The sequence below is a fragment of the Ylistrum balloti genome, unplaced genomic scaffold (assembly GCF_031769215.1).
Source record: "Ylistrum balloti isolate Yb309-2 unplaced genomic scaffold, AGI_CSIRO_Ybal_v1 Utg369612, whole genome shotgun sequence".
Taxonomy (NCBI): domain Eukaryota; kingdom Metazoa; phylum Mollusca; class Bivalvia; order Pectinida; family Pectinidae; genus Ylistrum; species Ylistrum balloti.
In genome coordinates this window covers 1,166,360-1,191,233 of record NW_026781887.1, presented here as the reverse complement: position 1 = coordinate 1,191,233, position 24,874 = coordinate 1,166,360, and the positions used below count along the sequence as shown (strand labels likewise).

General features: G+C 31.2%; 1 protein-coding gene across 1 annotated transcript; it reads left to right on the top strand.

Moving 5' to 3' along the window:
* Positions 1-11,371: 11,371 nt before the first annotated feature.
* Positions 11,372-15,932, top strand: LOC132547336 (probable methyltransferase-like protein 24; the record flags this gene model as incomplete). Its single annotated transcript, XM_060211105.1, has 3 exons — positions 11,372-11,575; positions 13,395-13,533; positions 15,279-15,932. Coding segments are annotated over 3 exons (652 nt in total), but the record flags the coding sequence as incomplete, so codon positions are not given.
* Between the last annotated feature and the right edge of the window lie 8,942 nt (positions 15,933-24,874).

Sequence of the window (24,874 nt, the reverse complement as noted above, 5' to 3'; positions counted from 1 at the left end):
GATAGAGGGATTTTACCAGATTCAATATTATAATGATTAAACAAGATGATGGAGGGATTTTACCAGATTCAATATTATAATGATTAAACAAGATGATGGAGGGATTTTACCAGATTCAATATTATAATGATTAAACAAGATGATATAGTGATTTTACCAGATTCAATATTATAATGATTAAACAAGATGATATAGTGATTTTACCAGATTCAATATTATAATGATTAAACAAGATGATTGAGGGATTTTACCAGATTCAATATTATAATGATTAAACAAGATGATATAGTGATTTTACCAGATTCAATATTATAATGATTAAACAAGATGATATAGTGATTTTACCAGATTCAATATTATAATGATTAAACAAGATGATATAGGGATTTTACCAGATTCAATATTATAATGATTAAACAAGGTGATATAGTGATAGCACCAGATTCAATATTATAATGATTAAACAAGATGATATAGTGATAGCTCCAGATTCAATATTATAATGATTAAACAAGATGATAGAGGGATTTTACCAGATTCAATATTATAATTATTAAACAAGATGATATAGTGATTTTACCAGATTCAATATTATAATGATTAAACAAGATGATATAGTGATTTTACCAGATTCAATATTATAATGATTAAACAAGATGATATAGTGATTTTACCAGATTCAATATTATAATGATTAAACAAGATGATATAGGGATTTTACCAGATTCAATATTATAATGATTAAACAAGATGATAGGGATTTTACCAGATTCAATATTATAATGATTAAACAAGATGATTGTGGGATTTTACCAGATTCAATATTATAATGATTAAACAAGATGATATAGTGATTTTACCAGATTCAATATTATAATGATTAAACAAGATGATATAGGGATTTTACCAGATTCAATATTATAATGATTAAACAAGATGATATAGTGATTTTACCAGATTCAATATTATAATGATTAAACAAGATGATGGAGGGATTTTACCAGATTCAATATTATAATGATTAAACAAGATGATATAGGGATTTTACCAGATTCAATATTATAATGATTAAACAAGATGATATAGTGATTTTACCAGATTCAATATTATAATGATTAAACAAGATGATATAGTGATTTTACCAGATTCAATATTATAATGATTAAACAAGATGATATAGTGATTTTACCAGATTCAATATTATAATGATTAAACAAGATGATATAGTGATTTTACCAGATTCAATATTATAATGATTAAACAAGATGATATAGTGATTTTACCAGATTCAATATTATAATGATTAAACAAGATGATATAGGGATTTTACCAGATTCAATATTATAATGATTAAACAAGATGATATAGTGATTTTACCAGATTCAATATTATAATGATTAAACAAGATGATATAGTGATTTTACCAGATTCAATATTATAATGATTAAACAAGATGATATAGTGATTTTACCAGATTCAATATTATAATGATTAAACAAGATGATATAGGGATTTTACCAGATTCAATATTATAATGATTAAACAAGATGATATAGTGATTTTACCAGATTCAATATTATAATGATTAAACAAGATGATATAGTGATTTTACCAGATTCAATATTATAATGATTAAACAAGATGATATAGTGATTTTACCAGATTCAATATTATAATGATTAAACAAGATGATATAGTGATAGCTCCAAATTCAATATTATAATGATTAAACAAGATGATATAGTGATTTTACCAGATTCAATATTATAATGATTAAACAAGATGATATAGTGATTTTACCAGATTCAATATTATAATGATTAAACAAGATGATATAGTGATTTTACCAGATTCAATATTATAATGATTAAACAAGATGATATAGTGATTTTACCAGATTCAATATTATAATGATTAAACAAGATGATATAGGGATTTTACCAGATTCAATATTATAATGATTAAACAAGATGATATAGTGATTTTACCAGATTCAATATTATAATGATTAAACAAGATGATTAGTGATTTGATTAAACAAGATGATATAGGGATTTTACCAGATTCAATATTATAATGATTAAACAAGATGATATAGTGATTTTACCAGATTCAATATTATAATGATTAAACAAGATGATATAGTGATTTTACCAGATTCAATATTATAATGATTAAACAAGATGATATAGTGATTTTACCAGATTCAATATTATAATGATTAAACAAGATGATGGAGGGATTTTTACCAGATTCAATATTATAATGATTAAACAAGGTGATATAGTGATAGCACCAGATTCAATATTATAATGATTAAACAAGATGATATAGTGATAGCTCCAGATTCAATATTATAATGATTAAACAAGATGATATAGGATTTTACCAGATTGAATATTATAATGATTAAACAAGATGATGGAGGGATTTTACCAGATTCAATATTATAATGATTAAACAATATGATATAGTGATTTTACCAGATTCAATATTATAATGATTAAACAAGATGATATAGTGATTTTACCAGATTCAATATTATAATGATTAAACAAGATGATATAGTGATTTTACCAGATTCAATATTATAATGATTAAACAAGATGATATAGTGATTTTACCAGATTCAATATTATAATGATTAAACAAGATGATATAGTGATTTTACCAGATTCAATATTATAATGATTAAACAAGATGATATAGGGATTTTACCAGATTCAATATTATAATGATTAAACAAGGTGATATAGTGATAGCACCAGATTCAATATTATAATGATTAAACAAGATGATATAGTGATAGCTCCAGATTCAATATTATAATGATTAAACAAGATGATGGAGGGATTTTACCAGATTCAATATTATAATGATTAAACAAGATGATATCGTGGGATTTTACCAGATTCAATATTATAATGATTAAACAAGATGATATAGGATAGATTCAATTTATAATGATTAAACAGATTCAATATTATAATGATTAAACAAGATGATATAGGGATTTTACCAGATTCAATATTATAATGATTAAACAAGATGATATAGATTAAACAAGATGATATTTACTCAGATTCAATATTATAATGATTAAACAAGATGATATAGGGATTTTACCAGATTCAATATTATAATGATTAAACAAGATGATGGAGGGATTTTACCAGATTCAATATTATAATGATTAAATAAGATGATGGAGGGATTTTACCAGATTCAATATTATAATGATTAAACAAGATGATATAGTGATTTTACCAGATTCAATATTATAATGATTAAACAAGATGATATAGTGATTTTACCAGATTCAATTTTATAATGATTAAACAAGATGATGGAGGGATTTTACCAGATTCAATATTATAATGATTAAACAAGATGATATAGTGATTTTACCAGATTCAATATTATAATGATTAAACAAGATGATATAGGGATTTTACCCAGATTCAATATTATAATGATTAAACAAGATGATATAGTGATTTTACCAGATTCAATATTATAATGATTAAACAAGATGATATAGTGATTTTACCAGATTCAATATTATAATGATTAAACAAGATGATATAGTGATTTTACCAGATTCAATATTATAATGATTAAACAAGATGATTGAGGGATTTTACCAGATTCAATATTATAATGATTAAACAAGATGATATAGTGATTTTACCAGATTCAATATTATAATGATTAAACAATATTATAATGATTAAACAAGATGATGGAGGGATTTTAGATTCAATATTATAATGATTAAACAAGATGATATAGGGATTTTACCAGATTCAATATTATAATGATTAAACAAGATGATATAGTGATTTTACCAGATTCAATATTATAATGATTAAACAAGATGATATAGTGATTTTACCAGATTCAATATTATAATGATTAAACAAGATGATATAGGGATTTTACCAGATTCAATATTATAATGATTAAACAAGATGATATAGGGATTTTACCAGATTCAATATTATAATGATTAAACAAGATGATATAGTGATTTTACCAGATTCAATATTATAATGATTAAACAAGATGATATAGTGATTTTACCAGATTCAATATTATAATGATTAAACAAGATGATATAGTGATTTTACCAGATTCAATATTATAATGATTAAACAAGATGATATAGTGATTTTACCAGATTCAATATTATAATGATTAAACAAGATGATATAGTGATTTTACCAGATTCAATATTATAATGATTAAACAAGATGATAGGGATTTTAGGGATTTTACCAGATTCAATATTATAATGATTAAACAAGATGATATAGTGATTTTAGATTCAATATTATAATGATTGAAACAAGATGATATAGGGATTTTACCAGATTCAATATTATAATGATTAAACAAGATGATATAGGGATTTTACCAGATTCAATATTATAATGATTAAACAAGATGATAGAGGATTAAACAAGATTTTACCAGATTCAATATTATAATGATTAAACAAGATGATATAGGGATTTTACCAATATTATAATGATTAAACAAGATGATATAGGGATTTTACCAGATTCAATATTATAATGATTAAACAAGATGATATAGTGATTTTACCAGATTCAATATTATAATGATTAAACAAGATGATATAGTGATTTTACCAGATTCAATATTATAATGATTAAACAAGATGATATAGGGATTTTACCAGATTCAATATTATAATGATTAAACAAGATGATATAGGGATTTTACCAGATTCAATATTATAATGATTAAACAAGATGATATAGTGATTTTACCAGATTCAATATTATAATGATTAAACAAGATGATGGAGGGATTTTACCAGATTCAATATTATAATGATTAAACAAGATGATATAGTGATTTTACAGATTCAATATTATAATGATTAAACAAGATGATATAGTGATTTTACCAGATTCAATATTATAATGATTAAACAAGATGATAGGGATTTTAAACAAGATGATGGAGGGATTTTACCAGATTCAATATTATAATGATTAAACAAGATGATATAGGGATTTTACCAGATTCAATATTATAATGATTAAACAAGATGATATATATTTTGATTCAATATTATAATGATTAAACAAGATGATATAGTGATTTTACCAGATTCAATATTATAATGATTAAACAAGATGATATAGTGATTTTACCAGATTCAATATTATAATGATTAAACAAGATGATATAGTGATTTTACCAGATTCAATATTATAATGATTAAACAAGATGATATCAATATTATAATGATTAAACAAGATGATATAGTGATTTTACCAGATTCAATATTATAATGATTAAACAAGATGATAGGGATTTTACCAGATTCAATATTATAATGATTAAACAAGATTTTTTACCAGATTCAATATTATAATGATTAAACAAGATGATATAGTGATTTTACCAGATTCAATATTATAATGATTAAACAAGATGATATATTCAATATTATAATGATGATGATGGGATTTTACCAGATTCAATATTATAATGATTAAACAAGATGATATAGGGATTTTACCAGATTCAATATTATAATGATTAAACAAGATGATATAGGGATTTTACCAGATTCAATATTATAATGATTAAACAAGATGATATAGTGATTTTACCAGATTCAATATTATAATGATTAAACAAGATGATGATATAGATGATAGGGATTTTACCAGATTCAATATTATAATGATTAAACAAGATGATATAGGGATTTTACCAGATTCAATATTATAATGATTAAACAAGATGATATAGGGATTTTACCAGATTCAATATTATAATGATTAAACAAGATGATGGAGGGATTTTACCAGATTCAATATTATAATGATTAAACAAGATGATGGAGGGATTTTACCAGATTCAATATTATAATGATTAAACAAGATGATATAGGGATTTTACCAGATTCAATATTATAATGATTAAACAAGATGATATAGTGATTTTACCAGATTCAATATTATAATGATTAAACAAGATGATGGAGGGATTTTACCAGATTCAATATTATAATGATTAAACAAGATGATATAGGGATTTTACCAGATTCAATATTATAATGATTAAACAAGATGATATAGTGATTTTACCAGATTCAATATTATAATGATTAAACAAGATGATGGAGGGATTTTACCAGATTCAATATTAAACAAGATGATATAATGATTAAACAAGATGATATAGGGATTTTACCAGATTCAATATTATAATGATTAAACAAGATGATATAGGGATTTTACCAGATTCAATATTATAATGATTAAACAAGATGATATAGGGATTTTACCAGATTCAATATTATAATGATTAAACAAGATGATATAGTGATTTTACCAGATTCAATATTATAATGATTAAACAAGATGATATAGGGATTTTACCAGATTCAATATTATAATGATTAAACAAGATGATGGAGGGATTTTACCAGATTCAATATTATAATGATTAAACAAGATGATATAGGATTTTACCAGATTCAATATTATAATGATTAAACAAGATGATGGATAGGATTTTACCAGATTCAATATTATAATGATTAAACAAGATGATATAGGGATTTTACCAGATTCAATATTATAATGATTAAACAAGATGATGGAGGGATTTTACCAGATTCAATATTATAATGATTAAACAAGATGATATAGTGATTTTACCAGATTCAATATTATAATGATTAAACAAGATGATATAGTGATTTTACCAGATTCAATATTATAATGATTAAACAAGATGATATAGTTTTACCAGATTCAATATTATAATGATTAAACAAGATGATGGAGGGATTTTACCAGATTCAATATTATAATGATTAAACAAGATGATATAGTGACAGCTCCGAATTCAATATTATAATGATTAAACAAGATGATGGAGGGATTTTACCAGATTCAATATTATAATGATTAAACAAGATGATATAGTGATTTTACAATTCAATATTATAATGATTAAACAAGATGATATAGTGATTTTACCAGATTCAATATTATAATGATTAAACAAGATGATATAGTGATTTTACCAGATTCAATATTATAATGATTAAACAAGATGATATAGTGATTTTACCAGATTCAATATTATAATGATTAAACAAGATGATATAGGGATTTTACCAGATTCAATATTATAATGATTAAACAAGATGATGGAGGGATTTTACCAGATTCAATATTATAATGATTAAACAAGATGATATAGTGATTTTACCAGATTCAATATTATAATGATTAAACAAGATGATATAGTGATTAAACAAGATGATATTTTACCAGATTCAATATTATAATGCAAGATCCAGATTCAATATTATAATGATTAAACAAGATGATATAGTGATTTTACCAGATTCAATATTATAATGATTAAACAAGATGATATAGTGATTTTACCAGATTCAATATTATAATGATTAAACAAGATGATATAGTGATTTTACCAGATTCAATATTATAATGATTAAACAAGATGATTTACCAGATTCAATATTATAATGATTAAACAAGATGATATAGGGATTTTACCAGATTCAATATTATAATGATTAAACAAGATGATATAGTGATTTTACCAGATTCAATATTATAATGATTAAACAAGATGATATAGTGATTTTACCAGATTCAATATTATAATGATTAAACAAGATGATAATGATTAAACAAGATGATATAGGGATTTTACCAGATTCAATATTATAATGATTAAACAAGATGATATAGATTTTTTTACCAGATTCAATATTATAATGATTAAACAAGATGATAGGGATTTTACCAGATTCAATATTATAATGATTAAACAAGATGATATAGGGATTTTACCAGATTCAATATTATAATGATTAAACAAGATGATATAGTGATTTTACCAGATTCAATATTATAATGATTAAACAAGATGATATAGGATTTTACCAGATTCAATTTTATAATGATTAAACAAGATGATATAGTGATAGCTCCAGATTCAATATTATAATGATTAAACAAGATGATATAGTGATTTTTACCAGATTCAATATTATAATGATTAAACAAGATGATATAGTGATAGCTACCAGATTCAATATTATAATGATTAAACAAGATGATATAGTGATTTTAGCCAGATTCAATATTATAATGATTAAACAAGATGATATAGATTTTACCAGATTCAATATTATAATGATTAAACAAGATGATATAGGGATTTTACCAGATTCAATATTATAATGATTAAACAAGATGATGGAGGGATTTTACCAGATTCAATATTATAATGATTAAACAAGATGATATAGTGATTTTACCAGATTCAATATTATAATGATTAAACAAGATGATATAGTGATTTTACCAGATTCAATATTATAATGATTAAACAAGATGATATAGTGATTTTACCAGATTCAATATTATAATGATTAAACAAGATGATATAGGGATTTTACCAGATTCAATATTATAATGATTAAACAAGATGATATAGGGATTTTACCAGATTCAATATTATAATGATTAAACAAGATGATTAAACAAGATGATTTTACCAGATTCAATATTATAATGATTAAACAAGATGATATTTTAGATTCAATATTATAATGATTAAACAAGATTTTACCAGATTCAATATTATAATGATTAAACAAGATGATATAGGGATTTTACCAGATTCAATATTATAATGATTAAACAAGATGATATAGGGATTTTACCAGATTCAATATTATAATGATTAAACAAGATGATTTTACCAGAGATTAAACAAGATGATAGATTACCAGATTCAATATTATAATGATTAAACAAGATGATGGAGGGATTTTACCAGATTCAATATTATAATGATTAAACAAGATGATGGAGGGATTTTACCAGATTCAATATTATAATGTTAAACAAGATGATTACCAGATTCAATATTGTAATGATTAAACAAGATGATATAGTGATAGCTCCAGATTCAATATTATAATGATTAAACAAGGTGATGGAGGGATTTTACCAGATTCAATATTATAATGATTAAACAAGATGATGGAGGGATTTTACCAGATTCAATTTTATAATGATTAAACAAGATGATAGGGGGGTTTTACCAGATTCAATATTATAATGATTAAACAAGATGATGGAGGGATTTTACCACATTCAATTTTATAATGATTAAACAAGATGATAGAGGGATTTTACCAGATTCAATATTATAATGATTAAATAAGATGATATAGTGATTTTACCAGATTCAATATTATAATGATTAAACAAGATGATATAGTGATTTTACCAGATTCAATATTATAATGATTAAACAAGATGATATAGTGGATTTTACCAGATTCAATATTATAATGATTAAACAAGATGATATAGGATTTTACCAGATTCAATATTATAATGATTAAACAAGATGATATAGGGATTTTACCAGATTCAATATTATAATGATTAAACAAGATGATATAGTGATTTTACCAGATTCAATATTATAATGATTAAACAAGATGATATAGTGATTTTACCAGATTCAATATTATAATGATTAAACAAGATGATATAGTGATTTTACCAGATTCAATATTATAATGATTAAACAAGATGATATAGTGATTTTACCAGATTCAATATTATAATGATTAAACAAGATGATATAGTGATTTTACAGATTCAATATTATAATGATTAAACAAGATGATATAGTGATTTTACCAGATTCAATATTATAATGATTAAACAAGATGATATGATATTCAATATTATAATGATTAAACAAGATGATATAGTGATTTTACCAGATTCAATATTATAATGATTAAACAAGATGATATAGTGATAGCTCCAGATTCAATATTATAATGATTAAACAAGGTGATATAGTGATAGCTCCAGATTCAATATTATAATGATTAAACAAGATGATATAGTGATAGCACCAGATTCAATATTATAATGATTAAACAAGATGATATAGTGATTTTACCAGATTCAATATTATAATGATTAAACAAGATGATGGAGGGATTTTACCAGATTCAATATTATAATGATTAAACAAGATGATGGAGGGATTTTACCAGATTCAATATTATAATGATTAAACAAGATGATATAGTGATTTTACCAGATTCAATATTATAATGATTAAACAAGATGATATAGGATTTTACCAGATTCAATATTATAATGATTAAACAAGATGATATAGTGATAGCTCCAGATTCAATATTATAATGATTAAACAAGATGATATAGTGATATTACCGGATTCAATATTATAATGATTAAACAAGATGATATAGTGATTTTACCAGATTCAATATTATAATGATTAAACAAGATGATGGAGGGATTTTACCAGATTCAATATTATAATGATTAAACAAGATGATATAGTGATAGCTCCAGATTCAATATTATAATGATTAAACAAGATGATGGAGGGATTTCACCAGATTCAATATTATAATGATTAAACAAGATGATGGAGGGATTTTACCAGATTCAATATTATAATGATTAAACAAGATGATATAGTGATAGCTCCAGATTCAATATTATAATGATTAAACAAGATGATATAGTGATATTACCAGATTCAATATTATAATGATTAAACAAGATGATGGAGGGATTTTACCAGATTCAATATTATAATGATTAAACAAGATGATGGAGGGATTTTACCTTTATCTTATAACACAACCAGTAGAGGATTAGAGTGTGATGTTTCAATGACTACACGGTCAACTTCATCTTAGAACACAACCAGTAGAGGATTAGAGTGTGATGTTTCAATGACTACACGGTCACCATCATCAGAAATATGACCAGTGTGGAGCGTACTAACACTGTAATCTGTTTACCATCTCGTCAAACTATGTTCTACCTTAGCTTACATAGGATTATAGTACAGCCGTAAAAGTTGGTCGATTCCATACCATCTCGTACACTACTTACGTCGGTGCTAGTGCGCCCCAAACTGGTCATTTGTCTGATGAAGGCGACCGTGCTGATTGTTGTTACGAGAACTTTTATTCTACAGCCTCAATATTGTAATAAGCAAAGAATTCGAGAATATAGTTATAGAACTCGTTTCAATGATTTAATCATTAACAATAAGATCTTATAGCCATGGGACCATATTGAACAGTGTTATAATAAACAAGAAGAGAATACAGTGGTGCAATAAAAACAGTGAGGGAAGTCATCATCTCGAGTATATTGGTTCCACAGTCAGAAAATGAATAATATAAGATAGGATAGGACAGCATAGGATAGAATAGGATTGATAGGATTTTTGATTGATTGTGCAATTTATAATTAAACAGCCTGCTGGTGTCTTCACAAGTACACTGTAAGCACGTGATTCGTATAGGAGACGTTGATGACGGGGGATGGGATGTTTGTAACGACACAGAATACAGACCTTCCTCACCTTGTCTCGTTTACTCTTTCGGAGTGGCCGGGGACTGGTCGTTTGATGATGAAGTGTCCAAGATTTATGGTTGTGAAGTTCATTCTTTTGATCCAAGGTAATCATCATTTATTCACGATCAAGCTAAATAGTAATCTTAATCACACGACTTCAATACGCTTAAAAACTGACTTATAGGCCGATTTTCAATCGTGAACACTCAAGTTCTTAGCAGATGTACATTATCCTAGAGAGTGACAACGTCTTTTGACTTAGGATGGATAACGTTTTAGAATGGTTCCAGGTGAGATCATAATGCGGACGATAGGAATTCTGGGTTGTCTTCATCATCCTTAATTTCTTGCTTCTGTCTGCAAGGATACCTTTCATGTAAATCGTGATCAAGGGCAGAAGTACTAGATTATCTTACAATTTGCGAAAGTAAACACATATAATGTATATAATATAGGAGTGATATAAGATACGATAATGTAGTCTGAGGACATTGATAATGTAGTCTGGGGACATTGATAATGTGGTCTGGGGACATTGGTAATGTAGTCTGGGGACATTGGTAATGTAGTCTGGGGACATTGATAATGTAGTCTGAGGACATTGAAAATGTAGTCTGGGGACATTGATAATGTAGTCTGGGGGCATTGATAATGTAGTCTGGGGACATTGATAATGTAGTCTGGGGACATTGGTAATGTAGTCTGAGGACATTGATAATGTAGTCTGAGGACATTGAAAATGTAGTCTGGGGACATTGAAAATGTAGTCTGGGGACATTGATAATGTAGTCTGGGGACATTGAAAATGTAGTCTGGGGACATTGGTAATGTAGTCTGAGGACATTGACAATGTAGTCTGGGGACATTGATAATGTAGTCTGAAGGCATTGAAAATGTAGTCCGAGGGCATTGAAAATGTAGTCTGGGGACATTGATAATGTAGTCTGAAGGCATTGAAAATGTAGTCCGAGGGCATTGAAAATGTAGTCTGGGGACATTGATAATGTAGTCTGGGGACATTGATAATGTAGTCTGAGGATATTGATAATGTAGTCTGAGGACATTGATAATGTAGTCTGAGGGCATTGAAAATGTAGTCCGAGGGCATTGAAAATGTAGTCCGAGGGCATTGGTAATGTAGTCTGGGGACATTGGTAATGTAGTCTGAGGACATTGATAATGTAGTCTGAGGACATTGAAAATGTAGTCTGGGGACATTGATAATGTAGTCGGGGGACATTGAAAATGTAGTCTGGGGACATTGGTAATGTAGTCTGAGGACATTGATAATGTAGTCTGAGGACATTGAAAATGTAGTCTGGGGACATTGATAATGTAGTCTGAGGGCATTGAAAATGTAGTCTGAGGACATTGATAATGTAGTCTGAGGACATTGATAATGTAGTCTGAGGACATTGATAATGTAGTCTGAGGACATTGATAATGTAGTCTGGGGACATTGGTAATGTAGTCTGGGGACATTGGTAATGTAGTCTGAGGACATTGAAAATGTAGTCTGGGGACATTGAAAATGTAGTCTGGGGACATTGGTAATGTAGTCTGAGGACATCGATAATGTAGTCTGGGGACATTGATAATGTAGTCTGAGGACATTGAAAATGTAGTCTGAGGACATTGAAAATGTAGTCTGAGGACATTGATAATGTAGTCTGAGGACATTGAAAACATGTATCATGGTAAGCAGCATCCATAAAGATACAGCGTAAGCGACGGATATAAAAAACACGGTCTCATCATGGGTTTGAAGTTTTCAAGAATATATCTAATTGACATCGATAACACGCCAGAAAATTAAACCTACACTGATACCGTTACACTTTAAGCAATCGCCTTCAAATGAAATTATTATCGGCCTTATTTTATTTATTCATTTTTTGTTTTTGTTTTTGTTTTTGTTTGAAGTATAGGAAAGCCAGATCATAAGCGATCGGACAAAATAACATTTCATAATCTTGGATTGTGGGGCAGGCCTAAAGGAAAGAAAGGAAACTGGAACATGATGAATCTCAAAGGGATTATAGAGATGCTTGGACATTCTGGGGTAAGTGTATAGGGCGTTAGTGTTACGTGATGATAGAGATGCCTGGACATTCTAGGGTAAGTGTGTAGTGTGTTAGTGTTACGTGATGATAGAGATGCCTGGACATTGTGGGGTAAGTGTGTAGTGTGTTAGTGTTACGTGATGATAGAGATGCCTGGATATTGTGGGGTAAGTGTGTAGTGTGTTAGTGTTACGTGATGATAGAGATGCCTGGATATTGTGGGGTAAGTGTGTAGTGTGTTAGTGTTACATGATGATAGAGATGCCTGGACATTGTGGGGTAAGTGTATAGGACGTTAGTGTTACTTGATGATAGAGATGCCCGGACATTGTGGGGTAAGTGTGTATTAGTGTTAGTGTTACGTGATGATAGAGATGCCTGGATGTTGTGGGGTAAGTGTGTAGTGTGTTAGTGTTACGTGATGATAGAGATGCCTGGATATTGTGGGGTAAGTGTGTAGTGTGTTAGTGTTACGTGATGATAGAGATGCCTGGATATTGTGGGGTAAGTGTGTAGTGTGTTAGTGTTACGTGATGATAGAGATACCTGGACATTCTGAGGTAAGTGTGTAGTGTGTTAGTGTTACGTGATGATAGAGAGACCTGGACATTGTGGGGTAAGTGTGTAGTGTGTTAGTATTACATGTACGTGATGATAGAGATGCCTGGATATTGTGGGGTAAGTGTGTAGTGTGTTAGTGTTACGTGATGATAGAGATGCCTGGATATTGTGGGGTAAGTGTGTAGTGTGTTAGTGTTACGTGATGATAGAGATGCCTGGATATTGTGGGGTAAGTGTGTAGTGTGTTAGTGTTACGTGATGATAGAGATACCTGGACATTCTGAGGTAAGTGTGTAGTGTGTTAGTGTTACGTGATGATAGAGAGACCTGGACATTGTGGGGTAAGTGTGTAGTGTGTTAGTATTACATGTACGTGATGATAGAGATGCCTGGATATTGTGGGGTAAGTGTGTAGTGTGTTAGTGTTACGTGATATTAGAGATGTTTGGACATTCTTGAATAAGCGTTATGTAATAGATGACACAATTTGATAACTCTAATGCCTTACTTAATGATATATTGGTCTTTTTATTGTGTTTTGAATTATTATCATTTAATAGAATACATGGATTGACCTTTACCCCCTTTTATAGAAATAACATATAACAATACAGTTTGTCTGGCTTAAATACGACGATCTTCTGTCTGTCAGTCTTAATCCAGACTGCTCCTTTTACTATCCATGCTTTATTTTCAAAAGAAACTGAGTTCACAATCATTGCAAACCGTGATTATGCATACCAGTCAATTAGTTATTTTTTGCCATGTTTAAAGAAGCTGAGATCTGTGTTATTCACAAGGATTTGATTTGTGTAATTTGTAAAACAGCAACAGTTTCTTCTCGTAATACGGTTTTAGGGGAGGCATATAAACCAAACGGGATTGTCAGATTTCGGTTTTGATGAAAACAAGAACTATTGAAGCTCTTATTGGTTACAAGTATAGGGATCTACACCTTCAAGATATACTGATCTTCAAAATATTTCCATTTGATACACATGTTTGATTATCATTTCTAGATGAATTACCGTATGGTTTTGATTAGAATGTCTCCATATAGAGTGTACACTTCGTATTCGGCCACTTCGTATATGTGTATGAATGCTTAAGTGACACTAATATTACCGTTGAAAATTATGTAGTTTAGAAATTAATAACATGCCTTTTCTTCTCCCTTTTGAAGAAAATTATCGATATCCTCAAAATGGATATCGAATCCTCAGAGTGGGAAGCTCTTCCGGACATGCTAGCGACCGGAGTGTTGAAGAACGTCAGACAGCTGGATTTCGAGTTTCATGGAGAGCCCAATCCGAATGAAAGCCATCGTTCAAAATTGAACGCATTACGTAATCTAAATGATCAGGGTTTCAAATTGTTCTGGTCCCACCCTAACATAGCGGGAGGTAATCCCAAAACATTCAGCGTAACAGGGCGACAAGTTAGCAGCTGTTATGAAAACTACTATCTTAATACTAGACTTAAAAAAGAGTAAGAATTTGACATCGACGTGAACAATGTTTCTGGACAAGTTCACTGCTTTCTATGTCGGCATTTCGGCATATGGTCATAATTAAGAGGTTGGTTTACGAAAACAGGAATTTTTGGTTGTGATTTATAATAAAAAGTGACTTTCAGACAGAATTACACTACAGAATGATGACAATTGGTTTTAAGTTTTCATGACACCAACCAACTAGCATAATAATTTTTAAATTTTTTTTAAAAGATGTTTCTTGATAATTTTGTCAGTTAACCGTTCATCACACCACAATCACCACGTGTATTATACATATATTATCACCAAAGACGTTATATGGGACAAAAGTAAAATATATTATGGTCTGACATCGGAGTAAGTGACATTACATGTGTTTAATTATAAAGTAAAATATAGTATGACCAGACATCGGAGTCAGTGACGTCACGAGTGTTTAATTATAAAGTAAAATATAGTATCAGTGACGTCACAAGTGTTTAATTATAAAGTAAAATATAGTATGGTCAGACATCGGAGTCAGTGACGTCACAAGTGTTTAATTATAAAGTAAAATATAGTATGGTCAGACATCGGAGTCAGTGACATCATATGGGGACAATCACAACGATGTGTTCTCTCTGGAAAGAAAATAGCGCGTTGGTATCGGAGCAATATCTGCAATGAAAGGACGTGTTTATCATTTCAAATACTTACCCAAACGGTTCAAATCACTCTTGCCATGTTTACAAAACACTGTGGTATTTGATACCAGTTGTTTATCATCTTTTGACTAATGTATTTAAGCACTGCCACATATTATTTCTATCCCAACCTTTCAGTTTATTGTACAACAAATTGTATTTATTCTACAATAAACACATGCCTTAATGGATACTTTTGTATCGCCATTTCGATGGTGCGAAAATTGATAGGGTTTCATGAATAACAAACAATTTATAACATTTTTGGGTAAAATTTGTTGGTTTCATTACCATATCTCAAACAGCGATTCTCATTTTTCATCCAGTTTTTATACAAATCTATTTCTATGAGGATGAATATTTGGATAATGAAAGAGCTTGTATCTTTAAAGAAAAGAAAGAGAGGCAACATTAGAATGAATACTTTCACATTTGATTTTTAAGTCTATAATGACAAGGATTGTGTGTGTAATGCGAGTAATTAGATCTGTAATACTTACGTTTGACAGTACATATGTTTGATGTATAACTAGTAAAATAGCAATAAATAAACAAATAGTACATTCCTGTTAATAACAGACATTCCGTCGTAAATATTTGTAGATGTTGTCAATATATTGTTTCATTTGTTTGATGCAAGCAGTTTTATACTCGTCGTCTTTTACGTTTGAAATTGCTCAGTAGATTATTTTGTAAATACCTTATTTTATTTGTTTGAAGCAAGCAGTGTTACCTTGTTTTTAAATCTATATGTTGGCTTTTGAATTATGTTGTAAATTCTTTGTTTCATTTGTTGGAAACTTTTTGTGTTATGTAAATCATGCTCTTTTTAACATAGTGTAATTTCGATAATCTATTTCTACAATAAATTTCTAATTAATTTGAAACATACCACAGTATTCCAGTTATATTTCATTAAAAGAAACCTTATGAGAAACATTGAAAGATGATCGAAATTGAATACAAGAGGCCCATTAGACCTGTATCACACACATGCTTTAGTACGATGAAAACGCTTCAGGTAAACTGAAATGATTTAAATACTGCTATCTATTTTCACTACAAGATTCCGTCTCTCTGCCCTAAGGACCGTATGTATACACGCCTGAGTTTCCTTCCTCTAAGGATCATAATTCAAACACCAATTCGATAAAACTAGAGCGCGAAACAAAAGGTTTATAACAGGGGAGATTTCCTTTAAACTGTTGAAAAACAGCAAGGAAAATAAAGCCATGTTTTCCAAAATTCAAGAGTAAGCATCTTCCGTGTCATCGACGGCAGTCGCCATGTAAATCCTTTGGACCTGGTGTGTGAATCAACAAGATATCAAACACACCTGAATTACCCATTATCCTCTCGTGATGTCAATTGTCGTGCAATTCTCAAATTTACATATTTAGTATTACATGTATTGCTTCAATTTGAAATCACTTGTTGGAATGAAAGTAATAAAGGTTAATACCAGAAGAGACAGGTGCGTAACTCATGTCGGTAATAGCATTACTGAAATCATGTCTCAACGGTAATTTGTATTATTGAAAGGTATATCCACAATAACATGCAGTATTTTCATTGCCGTAATCATATATCGGTGATTCACATTCTATACTTAGGTTTTTATTGGTAAATAAAACTAACTAGAACTAGAATAAAAAAAAATATTCGTGATATTATGAATCAAATACAAATGAATAAAATTGATACAAACTGTGTCGGAAGTTAATCTAGTATTGAATATTGAGTACATACTGTGTCGTAACAGTATTGCTGTATAAATTGTCGCCAGTTAGGAAGCTAGAATATTGATACAAACTGTGTCGGCAGCTAGAATATTGATACAAACTGTGTCGGAAGCTAGAATATTGCTACATACTTTGTAGGAAGCTAGAATATTGATACAAACTGTGTCGGCAGTAGGATATTGCTACATACTGTGTCGGTAGCTAGAACATTGCTACATACCGTGTCTGAAGCTAGAATATTGCTACATACTGTGTCGGAAGCTAGAATATTGCTACATACTTTGTCGGAAGCTAGAATATTGATACAAACTGTGTCGGCAGCTAGAATATTGATACAAACTGTGTCGGAAGCTAGAATATTGCTACATACTGTGCCGGAAGCTAGAATATTGCTACATACTTTGCCGGAAGCTAGAATATTGATACAAACTGTGTCGGAAGCTAGAATAATACTGTGTCGGAAGCGAGAAACTTGCTACATACTGTGTCGGAAGCTTGAATATTGATACATACTTTGCCGGAAGCTAGAATATTGATACATACTGTGTCGGAAGCTAGAATATTGAAACAAAATGTGTCGGAAGCTAGAACATTGATAGATACTGTGTCGGAAGCTTGAATATTGATACATACTTTGCCGGAAGCTAGAATATTGATACATACTGTGTCGGAAGCTAGAATATTGAAACAAAATGTGTCGGAAGCTAGAACATTGATACAAACTGTGTCGGAAGCTAGAACATTGATAGATACTGTGTCGGAAGCTAGAATATTGCTACATACTTTGTCGGAAGCTAGAATATTGATACATACTGTGTCGGAAGCTTGAATATTGCTACATACTGTGTCGGAAGCTAGAACATTGATACAAACTGTGTCGGAAGCTAGAACATTGATAGATACTGTGTCGGAAGCTAGAATATTGCTACATACTTTGTCGGAAGCTAGAATATTGATACACACTGTGTCGGAAGTTAGAATCTTGATACAAACTGTGTCGGAAGCTAGAATATTGATACAAACTGTGTCGGCAGCTAGAATATTGATGCATACTGTGTCGGAAGAACGAATATTGATACAAACTGTGTCGGAAGCGAGAAACTTGCTACATACTGTGTCGGAAGCTAGAATATTGCTACATACTGTGTCGGAAGCTAGAATATTGCTACGTACTGTGTCGGAAGCTAGAATATTGATACATACTGTGTCGGAAGCTAGAATATTGAAACAAACTGTGTCGGAAGCTAGAATATTGATACATACTGTGTCGGAAGCGAGAAACTTGCTACATACTGTGTCGGAAGTTAGAATATTGCTACATACTGTGTCGGGAGCTAGAATATTGATACATACTGTGTCGGAAGCTAGAATATTGAAACAAAATGTCTCGGAAGCTAGAACATTGATACCAACTGTGTCGGAAGCTAGAATATTGATACATACTGTGTCGGAAGCTAGAATATTGCTACATACTGTGTCGGAAGCTAGAACATTGCTAAATACTGTTTCGGAAGCTAGAATTTTGCTACATGTACATACCGTGTCGGAAGTTAGAATATTGTTACATACAATTTCGGAAGCTGGAATATTGCTACATACTGTGTCGGAAGCTAGAATATTGCTACAAACTGTGCCGGAAGCTAGAATCTTGCTACATACTATGTCGGAAGCTAGAATATTGCTACATACTTTGTCGGAAGCTAGAATATTGATACAAACTGTGTCGGCAGCTAAAATATTGATACAAACTGTGTCATAAGCTAGAATATTGATACAAACTGTGTCGCAGCTAGAATATTGATACATACTGTGTCGGAAGCTAGAATATTGAAACAAACTGTGTCGGAAGCTAGAATATTGATACATACTGTGTCGCAGCTAGAATATTGCTACATACTGTGCCGGAAGCTAGAATATTGATACATACTGTGTCGGAAGCTAGAATATTGATACAAACTGTGTCGGAAGCTAGAATATTGCTACATACTTTGTCGGAAGCTAGAATATTGACACAAACTGTGACGGAAGCTAGAATATTGATACAAACTGTGTCGGAAGCGAGAATCTTGCTAATACTGTGTCGGAAGCGAGAAACTTGCTACATACTGTGTCGGAAGCTAGAATATTGCTACATACTGTGTCGGAAGCTAGAATATTGCTACATACTTTGTCGGAAGCTAGAATATTGATACAAACTGTGTCGGAAGCTAGAATCTTGCTACATACTGTTTCGGAAGCTAGAATATTGATACATACTGTGTCGGAAGCTAGAATATTGATACATACTGTGTCGGAAGCTAGAATAGAAGCTAGAATATTGCTACATACTGTGTCGGAAGCTAGAATATTGAAACAAAATGTGTCGGAAGCTAGAACATTGATACCAACTGTGTCGGAAGCTAGAATATTGATACATACTGTGTCGGAAGCTAGAATATTGCTACATACTGTGTCGGAAGCTAGAATATTGATACAAACTGTGTCGGAAGTTAGAATATTGCTACATACTGTGTCGGCAGCTAGAATATTGATACAAACTGTGTCGGAAGCTAGAATATTGATACATACTGTGTCGGAAGCTAGAATATTGATACAAACTGTGTCGGCAGTAGGATATTGCTACATACTGTGTCGGTAGCTAGAACATTGCTACATACCGTGTCTGAAGCTAGAACATTGCTACATACAAGCTAGAATATTGATACAAACTGTGTCGGAAGCTTGAATATTGATACATACTGTGTCGGAAGCTAGAATATTGAAATATTTGTCGGATAGAATATTGATACTCTGTGTCGGAAGTTAGAATATTGATACAAACTGTGTCGGAAGCTAGAATATTGATACATACTGTGTCGGAAGCTAGAATATTGATACATATTGATACACTGTGTCGGAAGCTAGAATATTGATACATACTGTGTCGGAAGCTAGAACATATTGATACATACTGTGTCGGAAGCTAGAATATTGATACATACTGTGTCGGAAGCTAGAATAGAATATTGATACATACTGTGTCGGAAGCTGTGTCGGAAGCTAGAATACTTGCTACATACTGTGTCGGAAGCTAAATATTGATACATACTGTGTCGGAAGCTAGAATATTGTCTACATACTGTGTCGGAAGCTAGAATATTGCTACATACTGTGTCGGAAGCTAGAATATTGTACATACTGTTTCGGAAGCTAGAATATTGATACATACTGTGTCGGAAGCTAGAATATTGCTACATACTGTGCCGGAAGCTAGAATATTGATACATACTGTGTCGGAAGCTAGAATATTGATACAAACTGTGTCGGAAGCTAGAATATTGCTACATAGTGTCCGAAGCTAGAATATTGCTACATACTGTGTCGGAAGCTAGAATATTGATACAAACTGTGTCGGAAGCTAGAATATTGATACAAACTGTGTCGCAGCTAGAATATTGATACATACTGTGTCGGAAGCTAGAATATTGAAACAAACTGTGTCGGAAGCTAGAATATTGATACATACTGTGTCGGAAGCTAGAATATTGATACATACTGTGTCGGAAGCTAGAATATTGATACAAACTGTGTCGGCAGTAGGATATTGCTACATACTGTGTCGGAAGCTGTGTCGGAGCTAATAATATTGATACATACTGTGTCGGAAGCTAGAATATTGATAAAATCTGTGTCGGAAGATAGAAGAAAGCTAAATACTTTGTCAGAAGCTAGAATATTGCTACATACTGTGTCGGAAGCTAGAATATTGCTACAAACTGTGCCGGAAGCTAGAATCTTGCTACATACTGTTTCGGAAGCTAGAATATTGCTACATACTGTGCCGGAAGCTAGAATATTGCTACATACTTTGCCGGAAGCTAGAATATTGATACAAACTGTGTCGGAAGCTAGAATATTGATACAAAATGTGTCGGAAGCTAGAACATTGATACATACTGTGTCGGAAGCTAGAATATTGATACAAACTGTGTCGGAAGCTAGAATATTGCTACATACTGTGCCGGAAGCTAGAATATTGATACATACTGTGTCGGAAGCTAGAATATTGATACAAACTGTGTCGGAAGCGAGAATCTTGCTAATACTGTGTCGGAAGCTAGAATATTGATACATACTGTGTCGGAAGCTAGAATATTGCTACATACTGTGTCGGAAGCTAGAATATTGCTACATACTGTGTCGGAAGCTAGAATATTGATACAAACTGTGTCGGAAGCTAGAACATTGCTACATACTGTGCCGGAAGCTAGAATATTGATACAAACTGTGTCGGAAGCTAGAATATTGCTACATACTGTGCCGGAAGCTAGAATATTGCTACATACTGTGTTGGAAGCTAGAATACATTGTGTCGGATGCTACATACTATGTCGGAAGCTAGAATATTGCTACATACTTTGTCGGAAGCTAGAATATTGATACAAACTGTGTCGGCAGCTAAAATATTGAAACAAACTGTGTCGGAAGCTAGAATATTGATACATACTGTGTCGCAGCTAGAATATTGATACATACTGTGTCGGAAGCTAGAATATTGATACATACTGTGTCGCAGCTAGAATATTGATACAAACTGTGTCGGAAGCATACTGTGTCGGAGTGTCGGAATATTGATACATTGCTACATACTGTGTGTGTCGGATACAATATTGATACATACTGTGTCGGAAGCTAGAATATTGATACATACTGTGTCGGAAGCTAGAATATTGCTAAGCTAGAATATTGATACATGTCGGACTGTATTGATACATACTGTGTCGGAAGCTAGAATATTGCTACGTACTGTGTCGGAAGCTAGAATATTGATACAAACTGTGTCGGAAGCTAGAATATTGCTACATACTGTGTCGGAAGCTAGAATATTGATACATACTGTGTCGGAAGCTAGAATATTGATACATACTGTGTCGGAAGCTAGAATATTGCTACATACTGTGTCGGAAGCTAGAATATTGATACAAACTGTGTCGGAAGCTAGAATCTTGCTACATACTGTTTCGGAAGCTAGAATATTGATACATACTGTGTCGGAAGCTAGAATATTGATACACACTGTGTCGGAAGTTAGAATCTTGATACAAACTGTCGGAAGCTAGAATATTGATACAAACTGTGTCAGTAGCTAGAATATTGATGCAAGCTAGACTGTGTCGGAAGCTAGAATATTGATAAAAACTGTGTCGGAAGCTAGAATATTGATACATACTGTGTCGGAAGCTAGAATATTGATACATACTGTGTCGGAAGCTAGAATATTGCTACATACTTTGTCGGAAGCTAGAATATTGATACATACTGTGTCGGCAGCTAGAATATTGATACAAACTGTGTCGGAAGCTAGAATATTGCTACATACTTTGTCGGTAGCTAGAATATTGATACATACTGTGTCGGAAACTAGAATATAGCTACATACTGTTTCGGAAGCTAGAACATTGATACATACGGTGTCGGAAGCTAGAATATTGATACAAACTGTGTCGGAAGCTAGAATATTGCTACATACTGTGTCCGAAGCTAGAATATTGCTACATACTGTGTCGGAAGCTAGAATATTGAAACTAACTGTGTCGGAAGCTAGAATATTGATACAACTGTGTCGGAAGCTACTACAAACTGTGTCGGAAGCTAGAATATTGATACATACTGTGTCGGAAGCTAGAATATTGATACATACTGTGTCGGAAGCTAGAATATTGATACAAACTGTGTCGGAAGCTAGAATATTGATACATACTGTGTCGGAAGCTAGAATATTGATACAAACTGTGTCGGAAGCTAGAATATTGCTACGTACTGTGTCGGAAGCTAGAATATTGATACAAACTGTGTCGGAAGCTAGAATATTGCTACATACTGTGCCGGAAGCTAGAATATTGCTACATACTGTGTGGGAAGCTAGAATATTGCTACATACTGTGTGGGAAGCTAGAATATTGCTACATACTGTGTCGGACTGTGTACATGTGTCGGAAGGAAAGCTAGAATATTGAACATTGTCGGAAGCTAGAATATTGATACATACTGTGTCGGCAGCTAGAATATTGATACATACTGTGTCGGAAGCTAGAATATTGATACAACTGTGTCAGAATATTGATACAACTGTGTCGGAAGCTAGAATATTGCAAACTGTGTCGGAAGCTGTGTACATACTGTGTCGGAAGCTAGAATATTGCTACATACTGTGTCGGAAGCTAGAATATTGATACATACTGTGTCGGAAGCTAGAATATTGATACATGTGTCGGAAGCTAGAATATTGATACATACTGTGTCGGAAGAATATTGATACATACTGTGTCGGAAGCTAGAATATTGCTACATACTGTGTCGGAAGCTAGAATATTGCTACATGTGTCGGACTGTGTACGGAAGCTGTACATACGGTGTCGGAAGCTAGAATATTGATACAAACTGTGTCAGAAGCTAGAATATTGCTACATAGTGTGTAGGAAGCTAGAATATTGCTACATACTTTGTCGGAAACTAAAACATTGCTACATGCTGTGTCGGAAGCTAGAATATTGATACAAACTGTGTCGGAAGCTGTACTGTCGGAAGCTAGAATATTGCTACATACTGTGTCGGTAGCTAGAACATTGCTACATACCGTGTCTGAAGCTAGAACATTGCTACATACTGTGTCGGAAGCTAGAATATTGCTACATACTTTGTCGGAAGCTAGAATATTGATACAAACTGTGTCGGCAGCTAGAATATTGCTACATACTGTGCCGGAAGCTACATAATATTGTGTCGGAAGCTAGAAAGCTATTGCTACATACTGTGTCGGAAGCTAGAATATTGATACATACTGTGTCATACTGTGAAGCTAGTGTCGGAAAATATTGAT